This window comes from Syngnathus acus, chromosome 3 (genome assembly GCF_901709675.1).
Source record: "Syngnathus acus chromosome 3, fSynAcu1.2, whole genome shotgun sequence".
Taxonomy (NCBI): domain Eukaryota; kingdom Metazoa; phylum Chordata; class Actinopteri; order Syngnathiformes; family Syngnathidae; genus Syngnathus; species Syngnathus acus.
This window is the reverse complement of record NC_051089.1, coordinates 313,781-330,632: the sequence shown is the minus strand read 5'-3', so window position 1 is coordinate 330,632 and position 16,852 is coordinate 313,781. Positions and strand designations below refer to the sequence as shown.

Here is a 16,852-nt window from a genome sequence, read left to right as displayed (position 1 = left end):
AAATAAAAGCGGGTGATGAAGACAGAAAGAATAAAAAGGCCTATGAATGCTGCTGCTGCTGCAGACAAAGACTGATCCAAAACAAAAATGGGGGGGAAGCGTCGAACGAATACGAGACAAGTTGTGATGTTGCCCAACGTCGAAAAAGGGCTGACATACAAAATGAGGACGCCTGAAAATAGTAGGGTGAAAAAAGGAAAATCGAAGAGAATGATTATAAATAAGGTGTTTTGCTGACGAAAAACCACTTTTTGAACAGACTAGCGTCATTCATTTGACTATTTTGTGTCACGTATGCCCATCGTCTTTCAAACAATTTTCAAGGTATGATCGTGGGTTCAATGCAGAGGACAAATTTCACCACACCCAGATGTGTGTGTGTGTGTGTCACGCTCATTGGGACTTAACTTTTTTTATGTGCAAAAGACATCAGGCGGCGGCGCCCCCTGGCGGCGGCGCCCCCTGGCGGCGGCTAGCAGCACCCCACTCCAAAATGACGGACTGTACCCTTCCGAAGGCGAGAACTTCATACCGGCACCGCCAGGAGAGTGGAGCCTCGTCACCCAAAAAGCGACTCTTCCCGTCGTCAATCGCGATGCAGACGTTTGCCGACGTCAGGCGGTCTGGTCGACGGAGGGCTGACGAAGGCGGCAGCGGCAGAGTCCCGGGCCGCCAGGCCGCCAGGCCGCCTCAGCGTCTGGTGCAAGTAACCGTTGTAAAAGTCGGCCGCTGTCAGACGCTTGTTCAGGATCACCGCCTTGAAGGCCACCCAGCCGTCCTGGAGAGACAAAAGGAGCAGAGGACCTTTCTGAAGCCTTGATTTGTCACTCCATGACACCGCTGGCTAGGTGACCAGCGTGGGAGCGAGCCAATCACCTTGCAGCGCACGGCCAGCGTGTCGGACTCCTTGTGAAAGCTCACCCGCCCCGGCGTCCGCTCCTCGCTCGCGTCTGAGTGAGAAGAAAAGGCCCAATGAGCGCCGTCTGGACGGGAGGGGAGGGGAAACCACACAAAGACGGCGGGCGGCGAGACCGGCCTGCAAAGGAGATGTGGCACCTCCCGGCAAAGTCCACAAGCTTGACGGTGCGACCCATCCACGTGGTCCTCAGAGGGATCTGCGCAATGACAAACATTACGGGCACGTTGGAGGATGATATCAAATGGTGACTGGCCGGCCAACGCCACGTTTGGCCCCATGGACGGGACCACCCACCCGCCATCCGATGGCTCGGTAGAGGCGGTCGATGTCTCGGCACGTGTGCTCCTCCCACACCATCCAACTCATGGAGACGCCGATCTTCGGGGCTGTCGGGGGGCAAACGGCAAGCGTCGGTCCTCGCATCGCTCGGGCGAGCTCGCAGAAAGCGGCTCGTACCGAAGGTGGCGCCGGTTGGGCTCTGCTCCCGCTTGTCGGCCATCCGCCGAGGCAAGTCCCGTAACGTGTCCAGGAGCTGCTTTGGCAGAAAAGGCTTTTGTCTGAGGCGCACGGCAAAAACCGCCCTCCCGCTGGTTTCCCAGGTGCGACTGACCAGCCGAGCGCCTTTGACGGCGAGGACGTCGGCGAGCCGCTCGGCCGTGCTGGTCTCGGGGACCGTGTGGAGAGCCTGGTTCAGGATGGGACCCTCGTCGAATCTGAACGCAAGACAGAGCAAAGGGACGGACGGCGGCATTAGGAGCTGGCTGCCATTGTTAGCGCTAAGCTAAGCGGGCTTCCCCGTTGGCGTTTTCCAAACACAAAACGCTCCGGTTTCAAGCTGCTATCGTCTGGCGCTGGAAAAAACAAACAAAAAAAAAGTCGCATCGTTTTCACCTGCGAGCACGTATCTGCATGATGGTCACGCCCGTCACGGTGTCTCCGTTGAGGATGGTGTGGAAGATTGGCGCCGGACCGCGCCACCGAGGCAGAAGGCTGGGATGGACATTTAGGATGCCACTGACACACACGCACAAAAAAAAAGAATGACAGACAGACAGGATGCCACGCGGCCCAAGATTTGACATTGAACAAACTATTGAAAAGGCCAAATGTTGAAGCAAAAATGCGCAACAATTGACTGGCCAAGCGGATTAGTAGCCAGCAGCCAAAGGAAAAGAAAAGAAATGCTCAGCCATCTTCCTTACCAAGCAAACTTGTCAATGAATGTTTGGTGGAGCAAACACCCGAAGGACACCACCACGCCCACGTCAAAGCGTCCGTCCACATCTGCCGGCGGCCACGCGTGCAGCGCCAGACGCTGCCGCCGGGCAAAGTCTGCCACCGGAACGTCGGCGCTCAGCGTCGCCACCTCCAACGACGACACTGCGCCTCCCGCGCGACTCCTAGCACAAAGGCAGCAGGCTGGCTGACTGACTGGCTGGCTGGCTGGCTGGCTGGCTGGCTCACGCGGCTGCCGACTGGCTTCCCCTAGGTGTCAAACTCCAGGCCCGGGGGCCCGCCAAATCATTTTATGTGGCGGCCGGCCGTGACAAAAATGACTGACAGCCCAGCCCTGCCAAAGTTCACTTTCAAGCACAGTAGCGTAGCGTTCAATCTTTAAGAACGGTTTGTTTTACAAGGTGAACACTCGGCAAGGAATTTCTCGGCCTATGTGGCCCCACTAGTTTAAGCTTCATGTGAGGGTGGCCACAAACAAATTCATCATGAACAAATTCATGTGGCGGTGCTCGTATCTCAAGTTTGCAATCTTGAGTCAAGGCAAAATAATGGCCAAACATAAACAACATTGAGGCTCGGCCGGCCGGTTACCTTTCTGCCGCGAGGACCTTGAGGGACTCCACGGCGAAGTGATCCGAGCCTAAGAACAGCAGCCTCCACGGGGGTCCGGACGAGCACAGACGCCTGCGCGGCGGACACCTTGGTGGTGTCGGCCACAGGGTCCGCCCCGCAGACACCCCGCCGAAGCCGCCGGGTCGGAGGAGGCGGAGGACAGCCAGCGTGACCCCTGCCGCCCCGCCGCCGCCTCTCCGCATCCTCGCATGGGGCTCTGAAAGCCGAACCCTCGCCTGGTAGTCGGAGCTTCTCCTACTATGAGCAAACACAGACAAAACTGTGGAGAAAGTGAGGAGAAGATTACGACAAACGTTGAACGAGAGTTGAGCCGGACACGGAGGCCGCCATTTTTACAAACACGCTTCTCTTTTTTTTTTGGCCTTCTTTCTTCTTCGTCGGTGGATTTAGTTGACTTGAGCGCCGCCATCCGGATTTGTTCGCGCACTACGCAAACTGTCCATTAACTTTTCTTCGTTGACTAGCTACGCATTGCACATAATGATAAAAGTCGAATTAGTCTGCATAGTAACAAGCTTACCGTCTGTCTTTCTTTCTTTCTTTCTTTCATTTTTAGTGCGGTCCCGAAGTCAAAGCTTTTTATGTGGGAAACAGCTAGCGACTCTTAGTGGCATTTCTTTTCACCATCCCGGCAAGAGCTGCACTTAGGGCCTAAGTGCAGCCCTTGCCGGGCCCCATCCCAACAATCTTGTGTGTAGGATGTTGATTTATTCATCCATTAGAGATGCATCAATTCCATGCATGAACATTTGTTTGCATTGTGCATGATTTCTTGACATTTTCCTGTAAATCATTCTTTTATTGACAATTATTGGCAACATGTATGTTCAAGGAATAACAGATAATGTCATTCTTATTCATAAAATGTTGCTTTTCCAAAAACACTGTTGAACAATGACTGGTATCCCAAGTTATATTACCCCGCTGAGCACAGCCACTCGATTAGGTACACCTGGATGGAAGCAGATGGCTACAAGCGCACGTAAACACAAACAGTAACTGATTTATCGTTTATATTGAATGATTTACATTTCATTGTGTTGACCCGTAACACCAATTTTTTGGGTCAATATCATCATCATCCTCTTATCAGTGGATGCACACCTGCTTTATAGGCATTAAAGTAGAAAAGTCAAAGGAGATGTTGTTGTCCTTGTGGGCATGTTCATCTGTCTCCTCCATCCTTCATCTCATCCTCGTCGTCCCGTTGGATTCGGGCCTCGCCCTCGTCATCCGGCTTGACCCCGACGCGGGCCTGGGTGTCAGGGTACAGGCAGGAAGTGTTTCCGTCCTTCCACGTCAGCACGATGCTCCCCGCTTTCATGTCGCCGGTGTCGCCGTTGCAAGGCGGCGCCCTGGCCGGCGACTGCGTGGTCCTCTGCGACGACGGCGTGCCGCCGCAGGCGAGCGGGCCTTCGTCGTGGTCTCCAGGCCACGTCTGGTCTTCGCCTCTGTGGGCCAAGGCGGCGGCCGCCGCCTTGTACTTAGCAATCTTCCTCCTGTTCCTGAACATGCACAGATGTGGAGTTAGCCCGTCAGGCTAATGGGTTTACGTTAGCCTCAGCCCACCTGCTAGCCATGGCGCCCATTCCCAGCAAGAGGAAGCCGACCAGAAGGCAGACGAAGGCCAAACCCAACAGCACAAATTTCCACACGGTCGCTGGAAGACATTTGAGGAAGTTCTGCTTTTGCCATAGAATGACATTCCCATTCTTCAGCGCCCATTTGTTTGTTCACCATCACTGACAAATTGAGAGTTCTTACGATCTTCGGTGCGATAAAACCATCGCAGATATTCTTTCTGTTCATCCGTCACGGTGGCCTTGTTCTCAGCTGCCTCGGTTAACGCCTGGCCGCCGTCGTTCGCAGACGCTCGACGCAACCCTGAAACCGACATCAAACCTCGGAGAGTCATCAACCTTCATCATCCGGCAGCCGGCGTGCTACTAAATGCTAACGTGTGCTGCTCGTTCAGTCTCGCTTTTCGTTGTTTGAATGATGAGCACCTTGAAGGCGCTGCGGGAGGACCTGACTCTCACGGTGACCATGCATTCATCTTCGTCCTTCCCTCCCTCCATCTACCTCTTGAATAATCCATTTTTTCGTTTTTCTCATTCAGCCATCTGTTGGCTCATTCATTCAAGCACTAATTCATTTAGCCAGTTAAATAATGATCAATCTACTCATCTATCCATCCATCCATCCATCCATCCATCCATCCATCCATCCATCCATCCATCCATCCACCGACCAACCGGAACAGGAAAGCGTCGACATCAAGGCCTCGTCAATAAGGACGTTTTGCCGGCGACATTTGCAGCACTGAATGGCGTCAGGGTGACGTCATCGCATAATGACGACGACAAGATGGAATGGTTGTCACGGGCACGGCGCGTCATACTAACGCCACTTGATCACGGCGACGACATGCTGACGTTCGACTGACGTGACCACATGAACGACTCGTGTGCGTGTGTGTGTGTTTGTTTTTTACCCGAGACGATGACAAAGAGAAGCAAGCAGCCACCAAGCATCTCTGAAAGGCAGGCACAAGTTCATTGTTTGACAATTTGTACTGTGCCATTTGCTCACATTCATTACACAAATAAACAATTATAGTGCCATTTTCTCTAAACAGTGTTATGCATGATCACAATTGTGTCAATAAGAACGACAAACAGAAAACAATCGACAAGAAATGGGCATCATCAATTTAGCCAAATATGACCTTTCGACTTTTTCCTCAAATTTGCTAATAATTTGACGTCAAACGCTCGTGTGTCATTTGTGAATCTTTGACCACGTATCGACAAAATATCACCGAATGGGCTGCATTTGCATTTCCCACGTCCTCATCCATAAAGCATCGGTCACAATCAATCCGTGCGTCTTCCACGTGCACGTGATTTACAACAGTCAAAAAATGAAATACATAAAAGTCAACTCACTGCGTCTGCTGCGTGGAGTCCGAGACCAGTGAAAGTTCGACGACTTTTGAGTTGGACTCCACCATCACGGGAACAAAGTTCAAAGCCTGTGCGTGTGCGTGTGGTTACCGTTTAAACATGCGCGCGCGTGCGCGTGCGAGCGCGTGAGGTACGCAACGTTTGAATGTTTGTGAGACTGTGACTCACCGGTCAAAGCGCAGTGGCCTTGACTACAACCATTTTTTATTTTTACAGTGGAGGTCAACGACACGACATGACGCTTGCAAGCAGGAAGCAGAATAAGCTCAACACGTGCTCGTTGACTCCAGGCCATGGATGCTTTGATCGGGGGCGGAGTGAGCTCCAAGTGAACGACGGCGACTCATGACCGAGACCGACCCGCAGTCGCACAGCTTTACTACTTTGCTCAACTTCCGCGACCTCACGAGGAAATCCATAGCGTTCGTTCATTATTATCGCCCAAAGTTTGGGGAAATGTTAGGTTCTTCATCGACCACAAGACTCAAGGCCCAGATACGGCCCGCCGCATCATTTTAGGAGGCCCGCAAAGACAAAAATTGTTTTCACTTTCAAAAATAGAGAGATTGCTAGCAATATTGTTCAAATATTGCAACCGTTTTTTTTACTAGTCTGATTTCAAAACTAGTAATTCACCCGTTTGTTATGTAGTCTATATATCGATATAGGTAAGGCATTTAGTCATATTGGCCCTCCAAAGGAAGTTATGGGTCCAGAAATAAGTTTGACAGATTCACATAGCTCCTGAAAGTACTACAAGCTCTCCTTTTAGCCTGGAGAAATGAGCCCAGAACTCAATTTATTTATTGGAGTGTGAAAAAGGCTGCTAAAACGCTCCCCATTTCAGGACAGACTTTTGTTGGTGTGTGTGTGTGATGGGGGGTTGGGCAATAACCAATCAAAACAAGAGCTACAGAAGTACTTGGAACTTGAAAACATTTTATTCAGCTTCCAGGATCTCATTAGGAATTCCTTGTGTTCTTTATCGGTATTTCCACTAAACGTTCCTGGGTCGTCGATTTTCCTGGCACTTGAAGCCAGCGAAACTAAATGATTCCATGGTAAAAAGAGTGTTTTGTTTTGGCCCAGAAACAAGTTTAGACCATGGACGGCTGGGAAGCCAATCACAAATAAGAGCTGCGTTTTCAACACAACCACCCAAAACTTGAATCTCCTCAGTCATTAGTCAGTGCCCCCCCCCAAGCCCTAACACCTCAAAAGGTTCCCGGCCCCAGGGAGAGTTCAGTTGGGCCCACCCCACGACCTGCCTGCCTGGTCTTGCCATGGTTTATTTCCAAAACTGCTTAAGATGCGCGTCCCGTCACCAAGGTCCGTGACGTCGGGCTGGCTCGCTACAAGATGAGCGTCTGAGCCAGGATCTTGCGGTTGATCTCGGCCAAAGCCACCGAGAAGACAAACGCTCGCTCGTCCGACAGGCCGGCGTACACGTCCACCTCCTTCTCTTGTTTCTCTGACGGCAAGACGCAACACCACCGCGCATGTCAGGGCAAAAAGGAACAAAGTGGCGCAAAGCGCCGGCCGGCCGGCCAGCCGCACCTTTGTCGTCCTCGTGTTTCTTGAGCCCGACTGTCTTGGGTCGCCCCCGGCCCCTGCGGATGGGGTCGGCCTGGCCGTTGGCCTGGCCGTTGGCCCGGGGCTGCTGCCTCCTGCCTTCGGCCGCCTCGCCGCCCGCCGGTCCGCCGTCCGGACGATCGCGCCGGATGCGCTCCGTGCGCCGACGCTTGCTCTCCAGCTTGTCTGCAAACGCACAAGCAAACCGTCGCGGGACCTTTGGCTTTTCAGAGTTCCTGGAATTAAGATGAAAAATAAGCAAGAAGCCTTGGTTCGCGTCGGTTGATCCATCCGACCACAGTACCTGGTTGGTAGTGGCAGCTCCTGATGGCATGTCATCAGGAGGTGCTTTCAGTAGCAAAGCTAGAAATGCTCTCGACAACTACGGCCCGTTTAGCAAGTTTGACCTCGCCGAGTGCTGCAGTTTTGCTTTGCCACACGGCCGGCCGACTTACCCGCCGCCGCGTTTGTGGACGAGCATTCGTTCAACTTGGCGTTGAGGAGTTTCCTGCTAATGAACACGTAGCCGCACGGGCACGACTTGCACGCCACGGGAATCTGAGAAAAAGCAAGGGGTGGAGGGCGGACGGGGGGGAAACAGAGCTCAAGTTCATCACTTGCCGGTGGCCTCGCGGGACACAGCGACACCGTGTGGGCGGATGCAGAAGCGAACGTCACAGGGCTGACTCCGATTTGAACTTTGAACAGACATTTCATGAAGTGCCCATATATAAATGACTAATAACACGTTTGCATTTGTTACTCGGCTAATTTGAAACATTTCTCCATGCTCCTTATTTAGATGTCTTTCTACTTTTGACCCGTTTCCGTATCTAGGTAAAGTCCGGAGCAGGCATTATTAACACTTTTATCAAATGTCATGGTAATCTTGGTAAGGTTTTTTTTTTTTTGAAACATTGTTGACGTGTGCATATAGAATCACAATTTTGCGTGGTAAATGTGCACATCAATGTGGAATTCAAGAAGATATTTTTGTTGTTTACCAAGGCTGCATTTCGACGACAGGCAACAAACAATTCAAAAACATCAAATCTCCATAGTTGACGCTGATTAACCGTTGCTAAATAGGTACACGTCGTTGCAGAGTACGAAGATTCGCAGGCAAAAATAACATTTCAAGTGGAGTTCAGGGTTGGAATGGAGGGAGGGAGGGAGGGAGGGAGGGCTGAAGAAAGACAAAATAGGACGTGAGCACGGAACTGCACACCGTATTTCCGCCAAACCAGCCAACGCTAAGAAAATAACATTGTGAAATGATGAGTCGATCACAAAGCAGAGATGAGATCAGACATTTTCGCTCACCTGTTGGTCGCATTCGGGACAAGATTTCGTAGCCATTTTGACTTTCTTTGTTTTATTTGTCGACATAGTCTGGCTGCAACTAACGACAAAAACGGCTTGCCTCGTCTTCGGCAACTCGCCCTCACACGGATGGAGGCATTACAAAGGAAAAGCCCAAGAAATTAAACCACGATTATTATGATGATGATGATTATTGGTAGTAGACACACTCGACAACCCGACTGGCAGCCCAAGTGGTAGAATTACGACCCAAAAAAGTGCAGTCATATCCTAGCTGCTCGAGTTATGCGCATGCGCACACGGTGTCCTCCAGATGCTTGGTGGCGTTCACGTAACGGAGGGAGAAAACAAAAACATGCTGTTAAACAAGTAGGATTCTCAATTTTGAGCTGAAAGGTTATTTTGAAAACCTGTGTATTTATTCAAGGTTTCGTGTAGTCATTCACCAGACATTTTTATGAAACATTACTTGTGCAAGTTGTGCAGCCCAAAAAAGCGCTATGTGGGTTTAACGATCCACTAGCGAACAATACCGCTTGATTGTTACGAGTTCTATTCTCGTATTAATCACAGACACGAGCCGAGGCAAGGGACATTTTAGTGGGGTGCTCTATGAGATAAAATGGCAGCAAAGCTCAAACGTTTGTGTAGCCTGGAACTATGTAGAGAACACGTACACGGCATCAAATATCAGTGCGCAAAACAAAAATGTCATACAATCAATGGGCGAGTGATCAGGTCTGCCGATTTCACGTCAGGCTCGGTTGCAATCACCCGGGCGGGCGGGCGAACTAAGGGTTAAAGCGGCCGGGCCGGGGTTAAGTCATCACTTTGCATTCAAGCTGAAGACGGTCCAAAGCACAAGTTTGAGTCGCTATACAAAGTGACTACACCGGTTCGGGTTAATTAGGGCTGCTTTTTGAGACACGGTTTTTTTTTTTTTTTAAATAAAGCAGACGATAATATTACATTTCCAAAAACTTCCGTCTACTTCGGAGTTAAGTGGACGCACCTAGGGCCAATTTTTGCATGATGCCATGTGGATGGGTGGGGACGGCCATCTTTTCAAATCTTGGGTGGAAACCTCGGTGTTTCAGTCATTTTGTGGACATTTTAGAATTGCCCCCCCCTCCGCTTTCTGAATCCTGGCATTGTTTGGTTTTGCAAGAAAACAACGACCTTACAATCTTTTCAAGAGGGTAGGTTCATTGCAAATTAGCCCAAATGAAAAAAGTACCAGGTAATGTATGACTTGCAACCAAGGGGAAATAAAACTTTCCTGATTTCAAAAGCTCTGCTTTTGCCTTGCCTTTCCGCTCCACTTGTAATGTATTGTGCAGTGTACAAGACGTGAACTTGCCCACTGTAAGATAAGAAGAGAAGCTTCTTATATTAAAAGCAAGTACTTTAAGAAGTTAGTTTATTTCTGTAAATGACAAGCATAAGGGACTCACTGGGATTGCGAATGGGTGTGACGGGGGGAAATTTTGCACACCGTCGGTCGGCCAAAACCAAGGAAGAAAGAAAAGACGAGCAGACGCGTGGGGAAACTTCTGCAAATCATTCACTAACCTTACGCACAAAGCACGAGACCTCGCTTTAGTGATTTGGAGGCCGGGGTCAGGTGATCGGCGGCGCTTAGAGGACACGATGCAAGTGGCTTCTTATTTAGACAAAAAGCCCTTTGTGCATTTATTCCATTCGGAAGGAATAAACGCTCAATCGGCTTTCCGACACGCCTGTCCGAGCGGTCGCAGACGATGCAAATCGGGACCCTTGGTCGTCTCGGTCCCAATAAAAGGGATGGCGGGAATTCTCGGTGGAGAAACGCTGGCGCACGTCAATGCTTTCAGAGGACCAGTCCCTCGTAGACGGGCCCCTCGGCCTCGGGCGCCTCCCTCTGCAGGCGCAGGTGCTCCAGCGTGTTGTGGAAGTGTTTGTTGATCTGCTCGCTCTCCTCGCTGGCCTCCAGGTTGGGGAGGTCCTCCCTGATCTTCTGGATCAGCTGGTTCAGAACCTGGACGGTCACCTGCGCTCACAAAGAGTGCAAAAACACCTCGGATTGGAGTAGGACACGGCGCCGCGCATCACGTGAGAGGAGCGCGTGCCGTGAGCGAGTAACGGCTACCGAGAGAGAGCAGCGAGCGGCAATGCGGGCGGGTCCAGCCGGCGAGGAGCAACAACAACAGCGCGGCGGAAAGACGAGCTCAGAGCTAGCGGGACCGCGGCCTCTCTTACGGCATCGTTTTCCCTCTCGTAGAAGCAGACGTATCTGTTGAGGATCTCGATGAAGAGCTGCACTTGCAGCGAGGGGTCCATGCACTGGTTGGCAATCTTCAGCGCTTTCTTCAGGCACTCCATCACGCGCTTGCCGTCTCGGATCTGAAACCAAGACGGCGAGCCAGCTCGAGTAAGCCTTCCAGACATCTTGCGCCATTTGCATCGCAGGTCCTTCCTCCCTGCTGCCATCAGACTGTATAACCAGGCTAATCACTGTAGCTAACGGACAATAATTACGTGCAATAACCGTATGTGCAATCATATGTGCAATATCTGTCTACCTCATACTCTTTTTACCTGCTTTTTTTGCAGTTTTTTTCTTCTTTTGCACTATTTTTTTATCTAATACTTTTTTTATCTCCACTGTATATTGTGTATTGTATATACTGTCCATATTTTTTTTAATTATATATATCTTACTTTTTTAAAATCTTTTATCCCCTTCCCCGCATGCGTGTGTGTGTATATGTTAAGTGTACTGCTGCTTACACAGGAGTTTCCCCATTGAGGGAATAATAAAGGATTATCTTATCTTATCTTATTTGCCCACAAATGTCAAGAGGGAAGGGCGGAAACCAGGTTGAGCCGAGAAGGACGCCAATAAGGTAGGGAGGAAGAAGAAGAAAGCAAGGAAGGGAATAAGGGGGGGGGGGGTACAAGGCAAGAAAGGATGGCTGGAAAGAAGGAACACAGGAAGGAAGGAACTAAAGAGGGAAGGGACTAAAGATAATCAGAAAGAAAGGCCGAAAGAAGGAAGGAAGGCCACCCAAACGGGTGGCGTGAAACTCATGGGACAGGCTTGCGCACCTCTTCGTGGTTCTTGTCGGTGCTGCGTCCCGACCAGAAGAGGTGCGCGCAGATGCTGACGGCGCGACACTGGTCGGGTTTTTTGAGCAGCTTGGAGGCAGCCAAGGCGCACTGCGTCCTGAGCGGCTCGTGGTTCTCCTCGCTGAAGCACTTGGTGCGCTCGAACGTGCCGATGATGAGCGTAATGGCCGCCAGCTGCGCTTTGGAGTCGCTGATCTCGTCCTCGTACAGCGAGAAGGCCTGCAACCGTCAAACGTGTTGAGAAACAAAACAAAACAAAAAAGTCGCAAGCAGCCGACGTCTGTCACCGGCGAGGAGTCGAGACCAGCGACTTCAAAGCGGGGTGAGAAGATTTCTCCCAAATAGCACGCATTCGCTAACACGTTAGCGCGCGCCAATCCCGGCTGACCTGCGACATGAACTCGTAGGCGACCGTCTCGTGGTTCTCAAAGCCGATCTCCCCGGCCGCCAGCGCCCCCTGCAGGAAGAGTCGCAGCGGCAGCTCGGCCAACTCGGCCTTGATCAAGGCGCTGATGGTCTGGTGGGCGAACGAGAAGATCTTCTGACACTTCTTCTCCCACTTGTCGTCCTGAAGGAGGGATTCCAAACAAACGGGTCCATCGGCGAGAGGGAGGCGCACGAGTGCCGTCGATGCGCGCCTGCTTGCGCTTTTCTGCCAGAGAGGTGGGCGTGGCCAAAGCGGCGGCTCACCAGCGACGCGTTGTCCTTGTATTTGAAGGCCAGCTGGTAGGCGGCAAAGACCAGCGGAGGCAGCGTGTATCGGATCCTTTGGTTTCCGCCCGCACCAAAGTGTTTGCGGGCCGTGTTCAGGATCTGCGCGCAAAATCCATACGCACGTCAATGACCAGAAAAGCGGAGCCAGATGACGGCGGCGGCGGCGGCGAAGGCTGAGCCACCAGGTACTGCTGGTCCGGGTCGTCCGAGCGCAGCAGATGAATGAAGCGGCCCACGAGGCTCTGCTCCTCGGCAAAATCCTCGGGATCCGGGTCGTCGGCGGGCTGATCGGGCTGGTCCTGGATCAGCGTGGACACCAGGTTCAAGATGGCGTCCACCTGCCAGAGTGACAACGCCAATGCTTTAGTGTGAGGAGCAGAAATTCAAAAAACACTTTTTTGCAAAGACAGCCGCGTGCGGCGTCAAGCCAAGGTGCCAGTAAAAACGAGGAGACGCGCTTCTCTCACCTGCTCTTGCGCCAGGACGGCGGTGTTGTAGTCCAGCGTGTTGCCGAGCACGTAGCAGCTCATGCTCTTGCGAGACTCGTAGTCAAAGTACTCAAAGAGCGGCGGGAAGTGCTTGAGCCGCAACACCGTCAAGACGTCGTTGTACGTGTCCACGGGGATCTTCAGCAGGCGCGTCAGCTCCTTGGACACGGCGCTGCTCGTGGCGATGCTGCGGGAGGAGAACAGAGCGGCGCATTTGACATTTTTTGGGCGGCAGTGCCGCTCCCAGCCACCACCTACTGTTCCAGGTTGAGCTTGTTGAAGATCTCCACGGTGCTCTCCAGCACTTTGTCCACATAGTCCACGCGCTCGGGGTAGCACTTGATGGCCAGATTGATGAGCGACACCTGCAGGGACACCACGTCCTCGGAGGGCATGTCCTGGCGCGACTGCAACGCAAACAGCGACGAGCTCACCGGCTGAACGAGGTCCGCCCGCCGCTTGCTTTGAAATGCTAACGTGATGTCCACTACCTGTATGACTGTGGCCACTTGCTGGGAGAAGATGTCAAAGAGTTTGATCTCGGCCGGAATCCCGGGTCCGTCTTCTCGGTGAGCAAACAGCGCCAGTCTGAAAGCAAACGCCACGGTGACGGAGGCGCTCCGAACGAGGTCCGGCCGGCCGGCCGGGGGAGCCTCCGTACCTGTCGATGAGGGCAATGATGATGTTCTTGACGTTGACGTGCTGATGAAGCTCGGCGCAGGAGCGGAGGAAAGGGTTGAGGGTCTGCAGGTGGAACTCGTCCGGGAACACCTGGATCAAGCAGAGCGTAAGGAAGAGCAAGAGGCCGGCCGGCCGGCCGGCCGGACCTGAGTGACGTGGCGCCTACCTGGATGATGCACTCCATCAAGTACTCCTGCGCCAGCGAGTCTCGGCAGTTCACCACCTGCTCCAGCACGCCGGGTAGAACAACCTAGGTGTGCGCTAACGTGCGTTAGTGGTCGTCGGCATCACTTTCCACCTCTTGCTTCAAATGAAATTCAAACATTTGGACTATTTCTTTATCACGAGTGTATTGCGTCTTTAACGCTGCGTCATTTTGGCATCTTTAACGCTGCGTCATTTTGGCATCTTTAACGCTGCGTCTTTTTGGCATCTTTAATGCTGCGTCATTTTGGCATCTTTAATGCTGCGTCTTTTTGGCATCTTTAATGCTGCGTCATTTTTGCATCAACGTTCCCTTTTGTCTCCTATTTTTTGCCAGTCACCTGCTTGTACTTGTCCACGTTGACGCCCTCCAGCTGGCTGAGGCGGACCAGGTTGGTGCCCACCAGGATGCGCAGCTCCTGGCGCTCCTTCTCGCGCTTCTCTCGGTCGCGACTGTGGCCCTGGTGCTGCATGCGCACCCACAGCTTGTTCATCTCGGCAAAGTTGAGCAGCACAAAATCCACCGAGTCGTTGATGTCGCCCGTCATCTCCTCCGAGCCTCTGCGAGTTTGAGCGCGCGGTCACGGGAAGCCACTCGGAAGATCGGCGGCGGCAGCTTACTCGCTGTGCTCGCCGTCGTCAGGCAAGATGTTGCGGGTGCACTGCAGCAAGTAGTTCCTGAGGAAGAGGCCCCTGAGCGGGTGCTGCACGCCGCGGCACATCTCCACCAGGTCCTTGAGGATGTCTTTACGAGACTGCGGGAAGGAGCGCACGTAGACCACACCCACCGTGATCAGCAGGTAGCTACGCCCACACACACAAAACAAGCGTAAGGGGGCCGCGCTCAGCTGGCTGAGGCAGGATTGTTTGCAAGGCGGCGGCTCGCGTTGCACATTTTCCCTCTGGAAGCCCGCTCCTCGCGAGTCAACGTTTGCGGCGGCGACACGACTCACAGCCTGGGAATGATGTTTCCCGCGTACTGGACCAGCTCGTACAGGTCGGCCACCTTGCGTCCTTTGGCAAACTCGTCCGTCAGGTAGACCTCTAAGTAGTGCAGCTCGTCCGAGATGGCCATGTCTTTGCGCGCCGCTCGTTAGGGAGCGACAACAACGTTGGCTAGCGTGTCAAAGACGTTACAATTGCTTTCAAAATGTGATGCGGGCGCCACGCCATCCAAGTCAAAATATTGCGGCAACACGACTTTGTCTCCGTGTGGCCCAACGTCGACCGGCAGCGTTTGTCTTCGTACGGCCTGACCTTCAATGGCGGCCGGCTGAGCTACGCTGACGCAAGTTGTCTCGACGTTCGTCTTTTCGGACGTCGTGAGGATACAAAGCTCGTAGTAGCTTTTGGGAGACAGCATGGAGGTGCGCAGTTCTCCCAGCATGTTGGAGGCGTGTTTGAGTGCATCCATCAGCTTGTTCTTGTCCTGCGGCAAAAACGTAAAGCACCAAGGAGCACGACAATCCCGCCAGTCACCCTATTGCGCGAGCTCTCGTGACGCCACGTTGAAATGTCCCTACCAGGCATCGTTTCATCTGGAAGGACTGGACCTTGACAGCGTGCACGGCTTCGTCCAGAAGCTTCTCCTGCTCATCCTGAGGAGACTGCTGTGTAGTCGGCTGAAATGAAGGCGTAAACAACATTTCCAAATATTTTGGGGGAGAAATGTATTGTTCACTGAGAGAAACAAATAAACCCAATGACAACATTGGTCAAAACAAGTTCTGTACTCTAACTTGTGAAAGCCCACTAGCTTCATGATAACACACGACGGAAAGCGCCGCTGACAATGCATGTGATGACTCTGGATGAAATTGGCGCTTTTCATTACAGGGAAATGATACTTGTATCACTGGAACGTCTGGAAGAGCTTTGCCTCACAACACGAGCGCCATGGAAAAATCCATTTCTCTTGAAATTTGGACACCCCTACTGAACTGAAAGGCCGATATGCAACGCACTTGATGCACGTCAAGCGGCCATTTTCAACACAATTACTGTAAATAATGCCGCTAGATCATTTGGTGGACATTGTTTAAACGATGGGCTATGCTGCTATTCTTAACAAATCCTCATTTGGTTACCTTCCCATTTATTGTGACACAAAAGACGGAAGTTTGGAAACCATTTGGGCAAAGACGAGTCTTTATTGGAAGACGTCTGCCTCTCACGATAACAATCATTTGACAGCAGCAAAGCTTCGTTATGTTAAGCTAACAACATCCATCAGGCGTCGGAGTCGCCTCTTCAAAGTGGTCCGAATAACACAGAACACACCTATTTCGTTCCACGCCGCGAATAAAACGATGAAAGGGCGCGGCGGCTGATATCGTTCCACTTCATTTTGCATTTAAAATGTTTTGGCCTTGAAGCTGGAAGTAGCTTTTAGCCTAGCCTAGCTTAGCCTAGCCTAGCTTAGCCTAACCTCCGTTTCTGCATGACTATAGTTACTAGGCCACAACAGGCGTTAAAACGCTCTCCTGGCTTTTGGATCGTACACGAGCGCATACTTTCCACAAATGCCGTGCTCGGCTGCGTTGCACTGAGTCGGTCAGGCCACTTACCATGATTCCAAGCGGAGTGTCAGAGCGATCCAACAGCGTCGCCAAAGTGTCATGTGACTGCCGCGATGCCCTCATGAGCTTCATGCGCAAGTGCAGAGTGACGTCACGAGGGTGAGGCGGGCGGGATATGTACACTGTGAAATACAGTTGCACATATCCTAAACATATTTTTTTCTTATTGCACGATTACGACTTCCAAACTCAATTACACTGTCCTTTGTTGATGTTGTTGTTGTTGTTGTTTTTTAAATTGTTCCAATGCACATGCTGATGCCGTTTTCCTTTATTTTTCATGATTTAAAATAGCTTTCTAAAAATCTCTTTATATTATTCGTATGACCGGAGATAACTTAGCAAAGTAATTATGTCAATGCAACAAATAAATATCTCAAATCCCTTGTTTGATCAAAAACGGTTTGTATTTGGTTTAACTGTTTGATG

General features: G+C 51.7%; 4 protein-coding genes across 8 annotated transcripts; all 4 read right to left on the bottom strand.

The window, feature by feature from the left end:
- Positions 1–211: 211 nt before the first annotated feature.
- mtfmt (mitochondrial methionyl-tRNA formyltransferase) lies at positions 212–3,271 on the bottom strand. 3 transcript variants are annotated; one of them, XM_037247032.1, is made up of 9 exons: positions 2,747–3,271; positions 2,122–2,319; positions 1,811–1,933; positions 1,530–1,632; positions 1,376–1,454; positions 1,214–1,305; positions 1,037–1,115; positions 922–950; positions 212–778 (listed from the first exon to the last, which is right to left on the bottom strand). In XM_037247032.1, the coding sequence occupies exons 1-9, from the start codon at positions 2,968–2,970 to the stop codon at positions 587–589; spliced, it is 1,119 nt and encodes a 372-aa protein (XP_037102927.1). In that variant the 5' UTR covers positions 2,971–3,271; the 3' UTR covers positions 212–586. The 3 variants fall into 3 exon arrangements, with proteins under 3 accessions (XP_037102927.1, XP_037102925.1, XP_037102926.1); XM_037247030.1 differs by having other exon boundaries at positions 877–950; positions 2,747–3,261; XM_037247031.1 differs by having other exon boundaries at positions 877–950; positions 1,376–1,451; positions 2,747–3,251.
- A 420-nt stretch (positions 3,272–3,691) lies between these two features.
- On the bottom strand, positions 3,692–5,842 carry si:cabz01068815.1 (solute carrier family 51 subunit beta). Its single transcript, XM_037247051.1, has 5 exons — positions 5,737–5,842; positions 5,283–5,324; positions 4,553–4,672; positions 4,358–4,448; positions 3,692–4,293 (listed from the first exon to the last, which is right to left on the bottom strand). The coding sequence occupies exons 2-5, from the start codon at positions 5,320–5,322 to the stop codon at positions 3,954–3,956; spliced, it is 591 nt and encodes a 196-aa protein (XP_037102946.1). The 5' UTR covers positions 5,323–5,324; positions 5,737–5,842; the 3' UTR covers positions 3,692–3,953.
- Positions 5,843–6,673: 831 nt separating this feature from the next.
- Positions 6,674–9,684, bottom strand: c3h16orf87 (chromosome 3 C16orf87 homolog). 3 transcript variants are annotated; one of them, XM_037247054.1, is made up of 4 exons: positions 8,650–9,684; positions 7,770–7,884; positions 7,312–7,512; positions 6,674–7,228 (listed from the first exon to the last, which is right to left on the bottom strand). In XM_037247054.1, the coding sequence occupies exons 1-4, from the start codon at positions 8,713–8,715 to the stop codon at positions 7,107–7,109; spliced, it is 504 nt and encodes a 167-aa protein (XP_037102949.1). In that variant the 5' UTR covers positions 8,716–9,684; the 3' UTR covers positions 6,674–7,106. The 3 variants fall into 3 exon arrangements, with proteins under 3 accessions (XP_037102949.1, XP_037102951.1, XP_037102952.1); XM_037247056.1 differs by having other exon boundaries at positions 6,674–7,225; XM_037247057.1 differs by having other exon boundaries at positions 6,674–7,225; positions 7,782–7,884.
- A 357-nt stretch (positions 9,685–10,041) lies between these two features.
- Positions 10,042–16,530, bottom strand: vps35 (VPS35 retromer complex component). The gene is made up of 17 exons (XM_037246979.1): positions 16,412–16,530; positions 15,368–15,466; positions 15,177–15,273; positions 14,798–14,921; positions 14,466–14,648; positions 14,186–14,405; positions 13,807–13,890; positions 13,621–13,730; positions 13,451–13,547; positions 13,218–13,366; positions 12,939–13,146; positions 12,654–12,809; positions 12,448–12,570; positions 12,146–12,325; positions 11,737–11,976; positions 10,888–11,031; positions 10,042–10,678 (listed from the first exon to the last, which is right to left on the bottom strand). The coding sequence occupies exons 1-17, from the start codon at positions 16,493–16,495 to the stop codon at positions 10,499–10,501; spliced, it is 2,478 nt and encodes an 825-aa protein (XP_037102874.1). The 5' UTR covers positions 16,496–16,530; the 3' UTR covers positions 10,042–10,498.
- Positions 16,531–16,852: the final 322 nt, after the last annotated feature.